Below are 15,826 nucleotides of genomic sequence, written 5' to 3'. Positions count from 1 at the left end.
GTATATTGATTTTTCTATTATTTCAATTATATTTGTCTCTAATTAAAGTTCAAAGTTTGCGCGTGTTTCACCAATAACATCTTAATTAACTCTAAGTATCCATCTGAATAAAGAACCTGTCACTTGTAACTAGTGCATGGTGCACGCCAACAAATAATTTTATAATTGCAATATTCAATCAGGCTACAATTGCCAAACCAACTAAATGCAAGTACTCCAAAAGTACCCACTATTAATAGTGTATGGGAGTCTGGGACACCTGTAAACCTCCTGATATTCTAAGTAGGCCTAGCATAGAGTAGTCTAGATTTTCAGTAAGGATCCAGTGAATCTGTATGGTATATGACTATTTTTCCATTATAATTTTTCTGACTTTACATTATTCTAGTCTCTATTATTATTATTATTTGAATTCTTCCCGCTCTGATCCCTCTGTCTCCTAAGAAGAATGTCAACCAAACAACTGACAGGTGTCCAACTTTCAAAAGCACAATGTTCATATGAGACTGAAATTAGGCAAAACACGGTTGTGCCCATCCTTAGTTCTTAGTCACATCAACGACTTCTCTCTAGTTGGTAGGCAATTTTATGAATCAGCATGGGAGGTCTATTCAATCAATGTGTGGCACCCTCTGCTATCATAGGTGGCTACCGAAGTGTCACAATGGGAAGATAACATTTTTTATATGCAAGAGACCAGGGCAGAATTAAACCAGGAATCCTGCAACATCTAGCTTTGCACACCGGAATGTAAGATCTCTAGGACAAAGAACATCAGCTAGTTCTTATCACTCTTCCACATCATCCTCTACCAATACAATAGTATGACAGACAGCATTCTAGGAAAACACACATTCTGTCCTCTTAGCCAAAGAGCAAGCACAGAGCATTAGTCAATAGTGTGGGTATAAGTTAGATCTTTAACTTTTTATGCTAACTTCTAGGTGGTTTAACCCTTCTACTAAAGGTCTGGCTGCAGATGTCGAATATATTAGCTTGTTCATATGTGCCAATACTTGGAACTGGAAGATAAAAGGAAAAAAAAAAAAAAAAAACCTTGGGAACAGAAGGCATGCCCACAAATAAATTTGGTTTTGTCTTCATCAGCTGTCAGAAAAGAGGAACACAATCACCCTGAATTGGTACAAGTAATATCAAAGAAAAAAGCCTAGTATTTCCATGCTTGTTTGTGTCTTCCTATGAAAAGTATGCATTTTATATATTTAAACCCACTTGACTCATATAAACTCTTGTGAATTTACTGAATATGCACTGCTTCTTTTGCATTAAGAAACAATGTAGCTTTTTAACAACACATAGGTATAGTAATTTCTACTGTAATCAGGGCCGGCTCTGGCTTTTTTGCTGCGCCAGGCAAAAAAGCCTCCGGCCGCCACCCCCACCCCCACAGCGCGGCAGGGGGGGGCGCGGGGGGGGGAGGGCGTCCGGAGCCCTGGGAGGAAGGCGGAGTGCCCGGCCAGGGCTCTGCTCTCCCCAGCGGCCAGAGCGCCGGGGGGAGGGCAGCGAGTCCCGGTCGGGGCTCCGCTCTCCCCAGCGGCCAGAGCGCCGGGGGGAGGGCGGCGAGTCCCGGTCGGGGCTCCGCTCTCCCCAGCGGCCAGAGCGCCGGGGGGAGGGCGGCGAGCCCGGCCGTGGCCCCGCTCTCCCCGGCGGCCGGAGCGCTGCACCTCGCCGCCCCCCTCCAGGTGCCGCCCCAAGCACAAGCTTGGTGGGCTGGTGCCTGGAGCCGGCCCTGACTATAATGAGAAGACGGAAGAGAAGAACTGCAGTCAAATGTGCCACAGAGCAAGAGAAAGGATAAATCCTTTCCTAACAATTAGCTCAGAAATGAGAATGAACTATGCCTGTGATATCAAGCGTGCTCAAATTGGATAAAAAAAGCCACCAAGTTTTAAGACCATTACATGTGACAATAACTTTATACCAAGCTAGAAACAATGGAATGGGCATATCTACAGCTAATCTACTGACTGATGACCTGAGCCACACCAACCCACATTATGAACTCACAAACTGAGTCTGACAGGATCAGTCAGTATGTGGATGAGAAACCTCTAAAAAACAAAACAAAACAAACCCCAAAGGGCAGGATTAACACTCCTTTGAGTTGCTTATTGATTCCATAACCCACCTAGGTCTGTACTGTTGGAATTACTGCCTTCCAGAGAACATGAACACAAGGTCATTAAAGATTCAATGACACTTTGCTAGGGTAGGGCAATTGGTTAAATGCTTTCTGCTAAATTTGTTCATAAGTTTCAACAAAGTTGCATCTGATGAAGTGGGTTCTAGCCCACGAAAGCTTATGCCCAAATAAATGTGTTAGTCTCTAAGGTGCCACAAGGACTCCTCATTGTTTTTGTTGATACAGACTTACACGGCTATCACTCTGAAACAAATACAGAATTCTTCACTTCCTTTCCACTAACTGAAGTGTAGTGTTACTGTGCACTGTTAGAACATTTGCCATGTTTCACTCCCTTAATAGATCCATTTCAGTGGCAATTCTCATCACACAAAGTGTATAATTTGCAAAGCACTCTGGGATAACTTTGCATTTATAATGTTGCTTATTTTTCAGAAGCCCACTAAATGTATCTTATAGAAAAGCACTGTACATAGTACACATTTTATGCATTTGAAGGACACAGCAGGATAGTTTGGAAAAATATAAGTGCCACCCTGTATATTAGTATCTCCTATCTCTTCCACAGTTAAACCATTACATTTACTTGCTGCAAAATCCATCTGCACAGAATTAAAAAAAATCTGTCAGCAAATGCATATCTATTTTTGCTTGAAATGCCATTACCACCAAGCAGGGATGCCAAATCTTGCCATTCTGGGAATAAATTTTGTCCTGATATACTCTCAGAAATCAGAGATGCAAAAGTGTATCTTGTTAAGAGTGTCTTGTTCTTATACCTCCAACCACCCTGGTTTTTCCTTAAAGAGCATTCACAAACGTTTGGTCTAATCCAGGGGTCGGCAACCTTTCAGAAGTGGGGTGTCGAGTCTTCATTTATTCACTCTAATTTAAGGTTTCGCGTGCCAGTAATACATTTTAATGTTTTTAGAAGGTCTCTTTCTCTAAGTCTATAATATATAACTAAACTACTGTTGTATGTAAAGTAAATAATGTTTTTAAAATGTTTAAGAAGCTTCATTTTAAATTAAATTAAAATGCAGAGCCCCCCGGACTGGTGGCCAGGACCTGGGCAGTGGGAGTGCCACTGAAAATCAGCTCGCGTGCCGCCTTTGGCACACGTGCCATAGGTTGCCTACCCCGGTCTAATCTATATTTGAATAACTTGAGTGATCGAACATCCACCACTTCATCTGCAGAGATGATTCTATGGTCCCATAAATCTATGTTAAGAAACTTTTTTTGATAGTCAAGCTTCATTTTCCTTTGCTTCATTTCATACTATTATTTTTAGTCCTACCTCCTTGGACCACCCGAAAAGATTCCTCTCCATCTTCAGTGTTTATGCGCTTCAAATATTTGTAGCTAATCATCTCTCCCACTTAGTCATCATTTAGCCAAGTTATATGTATTTCTTTTCATCTTCTTTCCCTCGTAAATCAATCCCTCCAGACCCTTAATCGTTTTTGTTACTCGTTTGTGAATTCCATCCAATTTGCTGACAGCTTTCCAGAACTGAGCCACTCACAACTGCATGCAGCATTCTAGGTGTGCTCTTATCTAGAGGAAGGAAATAAATCCTTTTTGTACTTATATAGTGATGTTAATCCACAGACCCCAAAGCGATTTACCTCAGTAGATAATTAGTATCTGCATTTTACAAAGGGGGAAAGTGAGGTACAGAGAAAGGAAGTATCTTGCCCAGTGTTGCACATAAAGTCAGTGGCAGAATCAAAAGAACAGGTGTCCTGATTCCCAATGACCTAGTCATTCCAACAGACAACAACTGCCCTTATCTCCCTCAATCTTCTCCCAGCTAGTTGAGCTACCGACCTCTGCTAGCTATATCTGAGATTTAACAACAAATCCCTGCACAACAAAACCAATCCAAAACGATCATAGGTTAACTATCCAACCAATCTGCCCATTTCCACAAATTACATTCCAGCAGTCAAGACTGGTTTTCAGTGATTCAGAAGTAACTGTTGTGCATGTCAGGTTGAAGCAGTTTTCATCTTGTAAGGTTTGCTTGTTTGTTTTTGGTTCAGATGTCTTTGTTAAGGAATTCTCAATCAACTAACTAAAGAACTTCAGAAAGGTTGAGAATAATTCTTTATGGAAGGAATCTATAGGGGGAAAAGTCTGTAAGGGAAAGCCAGGCTGAAGGGGAGAAGAATCTGACCAGTTAAATTTAATAATAATAATAAAAAAAAACCTTGGAAAACCCATAAACAGGATGCAGACACATTAAAAAAGCAACACTGACCTAACAAAGGAATGTGAACTGTAGTTGACTTAAACAGCATCATACCCATTAGCCCTCCCTACACACACAAATCTTGGAAACTCTTAAAGGAACCAAGCTATTTAAAACTTTCCAAACCATCTACTTTTCACTACATATACTTTTCACCTATGAGACTGCCTTGCTTTGGCTGCTGCCCCTTCTTTCTGGTTGGTAAAGCCCCCAAACTTGCTTCAGGATAAAGAAAAGAATAGCTATAATATTCTCCTTTGTCTTGTAAAAATATTAAATTCTAACATAACTGGAACACAAAGACTCATTGGAAGAAGAACAGGAACCGAGAGGATTCTCTGTTCTATGATCTGATCTACTGTTCAACTTCAGAAAATACCAGCAGGAGTAGATTGTAAGCACCGTGGAGCAGAGACTATTTCTTCCTACTTCTGTTCAGAACTCAGCACTCCGTTAATACACAATAAATAATTATAATGTTTGCAGAAATGGGGAACACAGGGTGGTAATCATTTCTCATACTCTTACTTGCTAAAGGATGGCACAGGCTCACTTGGCAAAGGGAACCTAACAGACTCCATCCTGTCCCATATGGGACTCGTTTTTTCTATCAAGAGTTTGATCAAATTATAGATACAATTTTTCTGTTATTTGATAAATGGTAATCACCACTGATAACACGTAAAAGTGCTCACTAAATTTTAATGCCTGAATTCATCTCTAAGTCTCCATCTGCATCAGCATTTTCATCAAAGAGGTCGATTATTGGACTCATTCCCACGTGAGCAGCTGATCTGTCCACCACTCAGGCTACCCTTTGATCCAAAAAAAGACTATTGAAAGAAGGCATCAGAACAGTGTTATTTACAAATACTTTACCTCGGTTTTCCTCTAGAGCTCTTTGGAAAGACCTATTCACACATTTTTTTCACCTCCTACCTTAAGCAAACCTATGCTTGCAGCACTATTTTTGCCAACAACCCAATGCTATGTGTTAGCAGGGTTTAAAGTTCCAAAAAGGGCAAAGTAAATTCATCTACCTCCATCGCAAATCATTTTTAAGTCTCCATTGTGTCTCCAACTAGCATCTCAGACCAATTGGCAGAGTTTCCCAACTGGTGGCTAAACTGGAATTGTGAGTGTCCAACACATGACTCCACTCAAGACACAAATGGGGAGCCTTTTAGTCTAGTCACCACATTCACCAGGTAAGCCAAAAGGACAGAGCCTTCCACAGTCTAACCAAATAGGAGCTGCACTAATCTGGCTTTAGCTGTAAGTTGAGGGTAGGGTGACCAGAGAGCAAGTGTGAAAAATCGGGACCGGGGGTGGAGGGTAATAGGAACCTATATAAGAAAAAGACCCCAAAATCGGGACTGTCCCTATAAAATCGGGACATCTGGTCACCCTAGTTGAGGGGGAGAGTGGTCAGTCTTGAAAGAGGGACTGAAAATCAGGAGACTTCAAGTCTTTTCCCAGATCTGTCAATGAGTTGCTGTGTACTTGTGGCAATGTCACTTAACTTCATGTTAGTGTCCCCATTTGTATAACAGAAGTAAGCAACACTTACCTCATTGTAAGGATTAACTAGTTAACATTTGCAAAATACTCATAGATCTTTGGATTGAAGACACTAGAGAAATGCAAAGTATTACTATTATTAAGTCACTCTTACTTTACAATTTGAATTTTAAATGCAGCACTTACTGGTGCCATGACCCAGAACAACTTTTGTCATAGTAGTATGCTGCCAAATTAGGGAAGCAAAAATCAGTGACAACACAAATAAATCATAAAAATAGTGTAGAAGTAGAAGATGCAAAAGCAGTTACAGAAGGTACATATACACTCAAAAGCTCTACAATCCACTTATCAAAGAGATTGCCATTTGTATTTCAAGGCAGGTTAGATAACAATACGCATAATATGGAGTATTGTTAAGGAAACGATATCCTGAATTTGTTGTATTTGATAAATAACTACAAGTAAAAATGAATGAGGAGACACTCTCTCTTGCTACCTTGTTTTAATTCCACATCACTAATATTTTGCTCAGTGTGATGCTGCCGGAAACTTTACAATGAAATCCACACACCCCAAAAGTACGTCCAGTGTTGCTGAGCACTAAAGGGGATATGTTGATAGATAGCAGGGGTGGCTGCATCCCAAAGAGTTTGATAACATAACGTCATGGCCTCTGCCACTTAATTACAGGAGGAGCAGCCCACTGAGAATCAAGAACCCACTAACTGTTGATACATCTGGATCTGAACTGATGCTGCAACTGGCTCCCTTTTGTGACAATTAGGATCAGCCCTCATTTGGACAAAGTTTTGATGTCTTCTACACTTGAGATTTCTGTTAGCCGAAGGAATGAGAACTTACTTGGCATTCGGATTTTAAATTTGCCACTCTGCCCAAAGCCGCCCTCTATTACTCCATCCTCTCCTGTAGATAGTTTGACTTTTAGCCCCACAAAAATCTGGATGTTGGTCTCCTTCTTAAACAACGAACGACCAATCACACTATAATCATCCAGCACCTGCAAAAGAAAAGAAATATGTATTTTATATATTTTATATATATACATATACACACACACATATATGTGAGCCTAAATCATAGAATAACAAGAACAATTACACATATATGGAATACATTATAATGTGGTGTGCTTTAAAGCTTTCATCAGCATGAATTTGGGATGGCCACAACTCTCAAATGGCATAGTATGTATATAAATACTTATTCTAAGTGAGCACAGGACTGATAGCCAGGAACTTCTGATTCTAACCCCAACTCTTTTCCAAAACTGCAAGGGAACATCTATAAGTCATTTTCTGTGCCTCAGACTCACCTACTGTAAAAACAGGGGGAATACTACTCACGTGCCTCACATAAGTGATGTGAAGATTAATTAGTTAGCATCTATTAAGTGCTTTGAAATCTTTCCATGAAAGGCAATGGAGAAGTGCAGTTGTTATTGAAGACCCTCACCACAAAGCAGTTTATTCCATCACTTACCCCAACATCACTTCTATAGCAACTCCACTTCCCTCAACATCAGTTCTGTACTCATGTCACCTTGGTTTCAGTCAAGCAGGTGATTACTCAGAATTCCTCAATACAACCCTTTAAATACTATATGTAGAAGTGAATTTTTAATCATATTGATTTGTTAAACCAAAACTCATATGAATTTTAATTTCAAGGTTTGTAACCAAGTAGGAGGAGCCATTCCAAGTTTGGATTCTTAATTAAGTGATCAGGCACAAGAACCAGCAAGCTTGGTGGGTAGGGTGAGATAAACAACCCTTCCTAAGGCATTATGAAGCATAAGGTGCAGCCAACTGAGCCTAATTCCCAAGGTGTGAATATCTTTGGCTGCTACTAACCCCTGGAGTTACTGTACCTCCCTCACTGCAGTAACAAGAGTCTTTATTTTTTAGAAGGAATTAGGAAGCACTGCTTTGTTCCTTTATTACAGTGGAAATTGCAGCTGGCTTCAGCAACTGTTTCTTCATTGCACCTGAGTGGTCATTTTAGCCAAGCTATTCAGAAAAACGTTTTGAGAGCCACAAATTAGTCTGAATATTCCCTCAGTCCACAGTTTGATACTCCACAGCATTATGACCCATCAGTTACAAGCTACTCCGATTTCTTAGAAACTTCTGTTCCATGGGCAGACATTTGCCGAGCCTGAGGAATTACAAGCCACCAATGTTCTTTTTCATGTTTTTAAATTAAGATGCTTTTAAAAAAAATACACTACTCTATTCTAGTTCCTGACATTTCTCAGGTGTCTAGTTAAGCAATCTAATACCACAGTCCTAAATTTTTAATTGTTTAAACACAAAAACTATCAAGATCAATAGAACATCCCGGAGGGAAAAAATCTAGAGTTCTTCAATACTGTAGCTCCTAGCTTTTAAATGATATGTGAAGTACGTTAGAATCACTTCAGTGGAGTGAATGAAATTTCTGAAGTAGGCATTTCAAAAGGTGACCACCACTATGCTACCTAGGCACTTCTCACTCTTTCATTTTGAATACAGAGGATCTCTCATGCCCCAATGTGGAAGCTTCCACATACCAAACTGTTTAATTGTAATTGCCTTTAAATGGGGAAGGGAGATCAGCTTTTAAAAAATGTAAAATGATTATTTTAATGCATTTTAAGAATGTTCCAAAGTTATATTTAATTTAATTATTTACATAATTGAATTATAGGGTGAACATCGTGCTAGCGTGGTTTCGTTTTGACTCATTCAGTCTGGCAGGGCTGTCGGAACAGCTCGGAGTAATTCCTCTTTGTGAACAACGGTTAGATGCACTATTATATAGTTCTGTTAAAGGGAATGGAGTGATAACCTATAATTAATATATGGATATTGGAAAAAACACTAACAATTCTGAAAGTGTAGCATTCACTTATTACAACTGTCCTGAAATATACTTACCCTTTTAAAATAAGTCTAATCAAGTCCCACTCTTGCACTCACTTGAGTGATAAGTTTGCAAGATAGGATCTTCAAATTGTAAGCGCTGGGGCAAGGACTCAGGCTTTCAGATATTTACAGTGCTAAGCAACAATATTTAATACACCTCCTCTTCTTCTAGTTATAACAAACATTCAGCAGATAGCAAACACCTTTTATGAGAGGTCCCTAAAGCGCTTTACAAAAAACTAAGGCTACGTCTTCACTACCCGCCTGAATCGGCGGGTAGAAATCGATCTCTCAGGGATCGAATTATCGCGTCTCGTCGGGACGCGACAATCGATCCCCGAATCGAAGCTTGTACTCCACCAGCACAGGTAGGAGCCGTGGAGGTCGATTTGCCGCCGTCCTCACAGCGGGGTAAGTCGGTTCGGATACGTTGAATTCAGCTACGCTATTCACGTAGCTGAATTTGCGCATCTTAAATCAACCGCCCCCCGCCCCAGTGAAGATGTAGCCTAAGTACCACAACATCTCTCTGAGATGGGAAAGCAATACCCTCCTTTTACAATTAGGAGAAATGAGGCATAGAGTGGGTCAGCAACTAGCTTAAAGTCACATCAGTGGCAAAATGTGGAATAGTACCCCCTAAGGTCCTGACTCTCAGTCCTCCACACTAACCATTAGACTGAAATTAGAAGAAATTAACTTCACACTGATTTATCCTTGAAGACAGACAGACTTCTGAGAGGATGCCCAGCCTCAAGATGAAAAGAGTGCTGATCACACAATCAAATAAAATAGATGTGGAAAATAACACATCAGCTTCTGAAAGGTATTTGCTTAAAAATGAACAATCATTTTTCAAGCCCTGTATCAATTTTTGTAAAAAAAAAAAATAAAAAAAAAAATTAAGACTATTTTACAGCCTTTTTTTCTTTAAGAAGCTACAGAAATGCATGTTCTCTCCCACTGAAACTCAACACTTGCAATTACTTTAACAGCAATTTAGCTCCAATCACTAGATTTCACAGTAATCCCCTTTGAGTTCTCAGAACATCTACTATGGCAATCACTTTGCCTATTAGCTGAATAGCCTTTTGAGAGATCTCTCTCTCTCTTTTTTATGAAATATTAACTTAAAAAGCCGAATGCTGCAAAGACAGTAAGGGATATGTTGTCTGTTCTGAAGCAGCAGCAAGGGGCCTAGCAATGAGGGCAGACTAATTTTATTAACTTCAGGGAAACTTCAAAAAGCTTTAGGGCTTTAATGCCAGACAGAGACGACCCCAAAAGTCAGTTTAAGTGCTGCATAAACACAGGATTAGGGCAAGAAAAAGCTGAAGGCTCCTTGCCTTTCTTGTTTATATTGTCATATGACCTAGTGGGAGTGGGCGAGGGCTGCCTCTCTGACTTTAATCCCCCATAGTGTACAGTGGCGTTTCAGTTCACTGACCTACATTACGATAATATTTTTTTTAAATTTATGGGCAGAGGTGCAGCATCAAACTCACTTAAGGACTTAAAAAAAAAAGGAAAAGAAAAGAAAAAGGGGAAAAAAAGAGAGAGACCAGAAGTGTTTCTGGCTGCTATATTCTCCCTCTCTTATTTCGGTTAGATCAGCAGCTTAGAAAGGGATTTCAAGTTCAAAGGGAACGTCTCTGTTACTCTTGTTTTATGGCTTAGTCCAGAGGACACAATAGCATTGATTTTATGAAATATCCCCTCCTTCTTCTTGGCTTTTGTGTTTGCAGAAAAAAGTAAATAGTACTTTATCATCATAGGTGAAGAGAGTGTGTGTGTGTGTGTGTCTCCCACACACACACACAACCACACACTCCTTGATCTAAACGCTACAATATTAGGTCTGCAACTCTGTAGTTAAGGTTATGTGTGCAGGCCTTCAGTGCAAACCCATAATTTAACCCCAGGAAAAATAATTGCTAGTTCCTCTCAAGAGGGGAATCTGGTAACTCCACTGTCAAATCATCCTCATTTATAGAGTGACACAAACAAATTCACTGTCAGCTGAGCATCCTCTGAAACAACTCATCATGGACATTTGGAGGGCAAACACAGCCCATGCTCTTATCCTCCATCCCTAAAGAACCAAGGGGAGCAGGACAGAAATGGATGGAAGAAAGGACAAAGGGGGCTGTTGGAACGAGGGGAGGGAAATAATGAGAGAAAAGTTGGGACCAAGAGAAAGCGAGAGTGTGAAAACATTGAAGGTTCAGATAGGCAGAAGGAGACAGACATTTTTCTTTTCTGATTTAGCCTAACATGATTGAAAATGTGATAGAAAATTAGTCTGAGGGTTTCACAGATCCTGGGAAAAGACTGAAGAAGGGATACACTGACAAGTTAGGAAAAATGGAGAATGAAAAATGAAAGGAAAAATAAATAAATGAGGCACTAAAAGTGGAAAGATTTATGATTAGAGTACATTTGTTATTTTACAGAAAGTTCACTTTAGACAACATTGTAATCTTGAAGCTAGTGGCAGTTTGGCTGTTTCTTGCAAAAAGTTTCAGAACATGTTCCCAGCTCTGGAGCGGAAAGAGGACAGGGAAGATGCTCCCCACAGCAAGTGACCCTCTATGGATGCTACAGATCCTCCTCCTTTTCTTTTTTTAAAAGTTGACACATATGTATTGGAGGAAATAATCCTACACTGGCCCTTGAGAGGATGGAGGAGATGGAATTGACAGGGATCTCCAGATATAGAGTCTAATTTTTTATTCCCAAAATATGGTTTTGGTTTTATTATTGTGAACCAGAGGAATTACTCAGCAGGAAAAAAAAGTAATTTCGGTCAGCAAGGTCTTTTCCTCATGAGTTAATGTCTATAACAAGGAACCAAAAATAAGTTAACATAGGCAGAAAAGGAAACAAAACTCACAGCTTGAGGATCTAACCTGTTCTCTGAGCAATTTGTTTGGAGACCAACCTTTGCAAAAGTATTCTCCCCACTCTGTCTCCCAAGCAGACAGACAATTTAACCTCTCCAGTCCCCTTGTACTCTGCCACAGTTGTTTTAGTAAAGAGAAGGACACATAAAAATTGTGTTTTCAGGTGTCTCCCCTGTAACTCTGAGAAGATCCCCAACCTGAGGCATATTTTTCACATCCCATTCGTTGCATTCCACACCCTAGAGAGGACTAGCATCATGACACCCATCCTCCTGACTCTGTCCCAGTAAAGTTGGACAGGATTCCATTTGTTACCTAAACCAGCCTGAGGGGTTGAGTGCTACTGGGCGCTTCCTCCTAGGACAAGCACCTTGCCATGACAGCAGTCTGAGCTCATAAACTTTAAGGCCTGAAGAGACCATCATCATCATCATCTAGTCTGACCTCCTGCACATCACAGGCCACAGAACCCACCCACTCCTGGAATAGGCCCAGAACCTCTGGCTGAGTTACAGAACTCCTCAAATCTTGATTTAAAAGACTTCAAGTTACAGGAAATCCACCATTTATTCTAGTTCAAACCAACTAGTGACTCACGCCCCAGGCTGCAGAGGAAGGTAACACCCGCCCCCCAGGTCTCTGTGAATTTGACCTGGGGGGGAATTCCTTCTTGACCCCAAATATGACAATCAGTTAAGATCCTGGGCATGTGAACAAAACTCACCAGACACACATCTGAGAAAGAATTCTCTGTAGTAACTCAGAGCCCTGAACCAGTGAGAAACAATGAAGATGGGGAATCAAATAAATAAGAGAAATAATGTGATAATTATTTAGATTGCTTTGAATTTTAAAAACCAACAAACAAATTGGGATCTCCATGGCACATAGAGAGCCCTACAGCACATTGGACCACTTATACTCCTTTGTAACGCAGGTTTTGTTCACCTCTACTTAAACTCAAGTCTTGAAAAGTCACAGAAAGCTACAGGTATTACGTTTCTGACATATCCTGGTTACGAAAGATTTTTTTTTACTCTTTGCAAAGAAAGTGGTCGAGGGCACAACTTTATTAATCTTTTGCTGTTCCTCTTCTGCTAAAAAAAAAGACAAAAAAATATGGTAGGAGACCAGAAGGATATGGACTATTATTATCTGTATTACCATGGACCAGGACCCCATTGTCCTAGATGCTCTATGAACACAGAACAAAAAGGTGGTCCCTACTACAAAAAGCTTACAAACTAAGAATAAAAGAAGAGACAACAGATGGATACAATGGGGGGGAGGGGAGAGTACAAGGCAATGAGACAATATTGGTCAGCATGATAGGCAGTGGTATCAGTGCATCAGCAGCCTAACTGTTGTCAAGTTTTTTTGTAGTCATCACAGCAAAGGAGAGTTGTGAGGAGGGATTTAGAGAAAGATAACGAGGTAGCTTTCTGGATGCTCACTGGAGCTCCTCTCAAGCATGAGGAGCAGCATGAGAGAAAGCATGAAGATGCTCATTTGAAAATTTATCAAATAGGTGATGGAAGCTGGCCTCATGGGCCTATCAGAGGCAGGAGTTGACAATTCGATAGTGATGATAAGTAGGGTGGGAATAGGCCGTGAAGGGTTTCGAAAGTGAAGACCAGTAGGTTATGTTTGATGTGATAGAGAAGCGGGAGCTAGTGCAGGGATGCAAAGATGGGGATGACAGTTAAAATGATGGGTTAAGAGTGTTCTTTGCAGTTGCATTTTGAATTCACATGAAAGGGCAAAGATTACATTTGTCAAGGTCACAGAACTGGATGTTGCAGTAACTGAGCGATGAGACCTTGGGACATGTCTACACTTAAACCACTACAGCAGAGCCACAGTGCCGCGATAGCGCATCAGTGTAGACACTACCTATGCCGACAAGGGATTCTCTCATTGGTGCAGGCAATCCTCCTCCCCAAGAGGAAATGGAAGAATTCTTCCATCGACCTAGCACTGTCTACACCAGGGGTTAAGTTGGTATAGCTACATCTCTCTGGGGTGTGGATTTTTCCTGAGAGACGTAGCTATGCTGATGTAAATGCCTAGTGTAGACCAGGCCTATGAGAGCCTGGTTGAGTGTTTTAGCAGTGTGGCTGAATAGGAAGGGCCATATCTTCGGGCTTATCTACACGAACAATTAGACCAAAGCAAGCTGGGGTGTAAATCCACTTTGCACTAGTCTGCTACAGTCTAGTTAACAGCTCTTTTAGAAGAGGAAGTTACTCACCTTGTGCAGTAATGATGGTTCTTCGAGATGCGTCCCTATGGGTGCTCCACTGTAGGTGTATCTGTGTCCCTGTACCTCTAATAGGAGATTTTAGGTAGTAGTGTCTGTTCAGCCCGCGCACACGCGCTCTCCCTCCCATGTGGTCTGCCTCAAGGTTATCCAGCACTGCGCAGGCGAACCGCCCTCAGTTCCTTCTCTACTGCAGAGCCCCTTGTCAAGAACTCCAAAGCAGAGGGGAGGAGGATGGGTTACGGCGTACCCATAAGGACGCATCTTGAAGAATCATTGTACTGCACAAAGTAATTAACATCTTTTTCTTCTTCTTCGAGTAGTGGCCCTATGGGTGCTCCACTGTAGGTGACTCCACAGCAGTATTCCCCCATGGTGGGCTGGGGCTTCGGAGTGGAGTCTGTTGTTGATGATAACACTGTGGAGCCGAAGATGGCATCAGAGGTTGAGTCTCGGGTAATCGCATAGTGTTCTGCGAAAGTATGGGCAGAGGCCCAGGTTGCAGCCCTGCAGATTTCAGAGATGGGGGCATCTTTAACAAACGCGATCAAAGTGGGGACTGCTTCTATGGCACCTAGGCATAGCAGGTGATCTATTTCCTGATGCAATAGTCTCTCGTGAGAAGGGTCCCTGAAGAGGGAAGGGCATGGACATGAAGTAGATGGAGTAGCCTTTGGAAACAATTTCCAAACCCACTGGTTGGAGGTGATGTTCTTCCAATGCTGGAAAAAATGACTCACACTCCCAAATGAGCATGGAATCAGCTTTCTAGCAGCTGATCATGTCACAAGGAGTGGTCACTTGGGGCCTTGACCAAGGTGTCAAAATTGGTGTTTAGACGAGAGGTCAAGGGTTGAGAAGCCGATGACTTCCTCTTCTGCATCCTGGATTTCTTGCATGGTGGTTCGCACTAGGGCTGTGATGGAGGGAACTGGGGTGGTCAGGATCTGTGAGGTGGTTGTAAGGTTAATTTCCTCTGATGTCCCCATGTATAGATGCCCAGGGAGGATAGTGAGGCCCTCCGGTAGGGTGACCAGACAGCAAATGTGAAAAATCAGGACAAGCGGTTGTGAGGTAATAGGAACCTATATAAGAAAAAGACTCAAAAATCGGGACATCCGGTCACCCTACCCTCAAGTCCTTCAGGGTGTGCAGTGACACATCCATCTTGTCACTGAAGAATTTGGGCCCTTCGAATGGGAGGTCTTCAACCATCGTATGCACTTCTTTTTGGCAATCCTGAGAGGTGTAACCAGGATGCCTGCCTTATTACCACTGCCATTGAGACTGAGTGGGCTGCTGTGTCAGGAGTGTCCAATGGGATTTATAGTGCTGTTCTTGCTACTAACTAGCTCTCTTTGATGATGGCCTGAAATTGTTCCCTTTGTGCTTCCACCAAGTGGCAATAAAAGTACTGAATTTGCCATAATTCATATTTGGCCATTGATTATTCATAATCGTATTTGACCATCAGGGCCTGGTAGTTTGAGACCCTGAACTGTAGTGTCACAGAGAAGTATGCCTTCCTCCCAAAGAAGTCTAACCTCTTGCAGTCTCGATCATAAGGGGTGGATTTGGAATGATGTTGCCTTCCCCATGCATAAACCGCATCCATCACTATATAAATAGGCTGAGACTGTGTAAAGAGGAAGTCCGTCTCCTTAGGAGGCACATAATACTTTTTATTGGCCCTTTTCTGTGTTGGTGCAACGGAGGCTGGTGTCTGCCATATGACCTTAGCTGGGTCCAGAAAAGTCTCGTTGATTGGGAAGGCGAGTCTAGAAGAGGAGGTGG

General features: G+C 41.5%; 1 protein-coding gene across 1 annotated transcript in view; it reads right to left on the bottom strand.

Moving 5' to 3' along the window:
* EEFSEC (eukaryotic elongation factor, selenocysteine-tRNA specific) overlaps positions 1-15,826 on the bottom strand; it is a 172,552-nt gene that overhangs the window by 44,794 nt on the left and 111,932 nt on the right. The window contains exon 6 of the mRNA XM_008168009.4: positions 6,807-6,963. Within this exon, the coding sequence (XP_008166231.2) occupies positions 6,807-6,963 (157 nt within the window). The remainder of the gene's footprint in view (positions 1-6,806; positions 6,964-15,826) is intronic.

Source organism: Chrysemys picta, chromosome 7 (assembly GCF_011386835.1).
Source record: "Chrysemys picta bellii isolate R12L10 chromosome 7, ASM1138683v2, whole genome shotgun sequence".
NCBI classification, from domain to species: Eukaryota; Metazoa; Chordata; order Testudines; family Emydidae; genus Chrysemys; species Chrysemys picta.
Note: the sequence above shows the minus strand (reverse complement) of the source record. Positions and strands in the feature narration are given on the sequence as shown.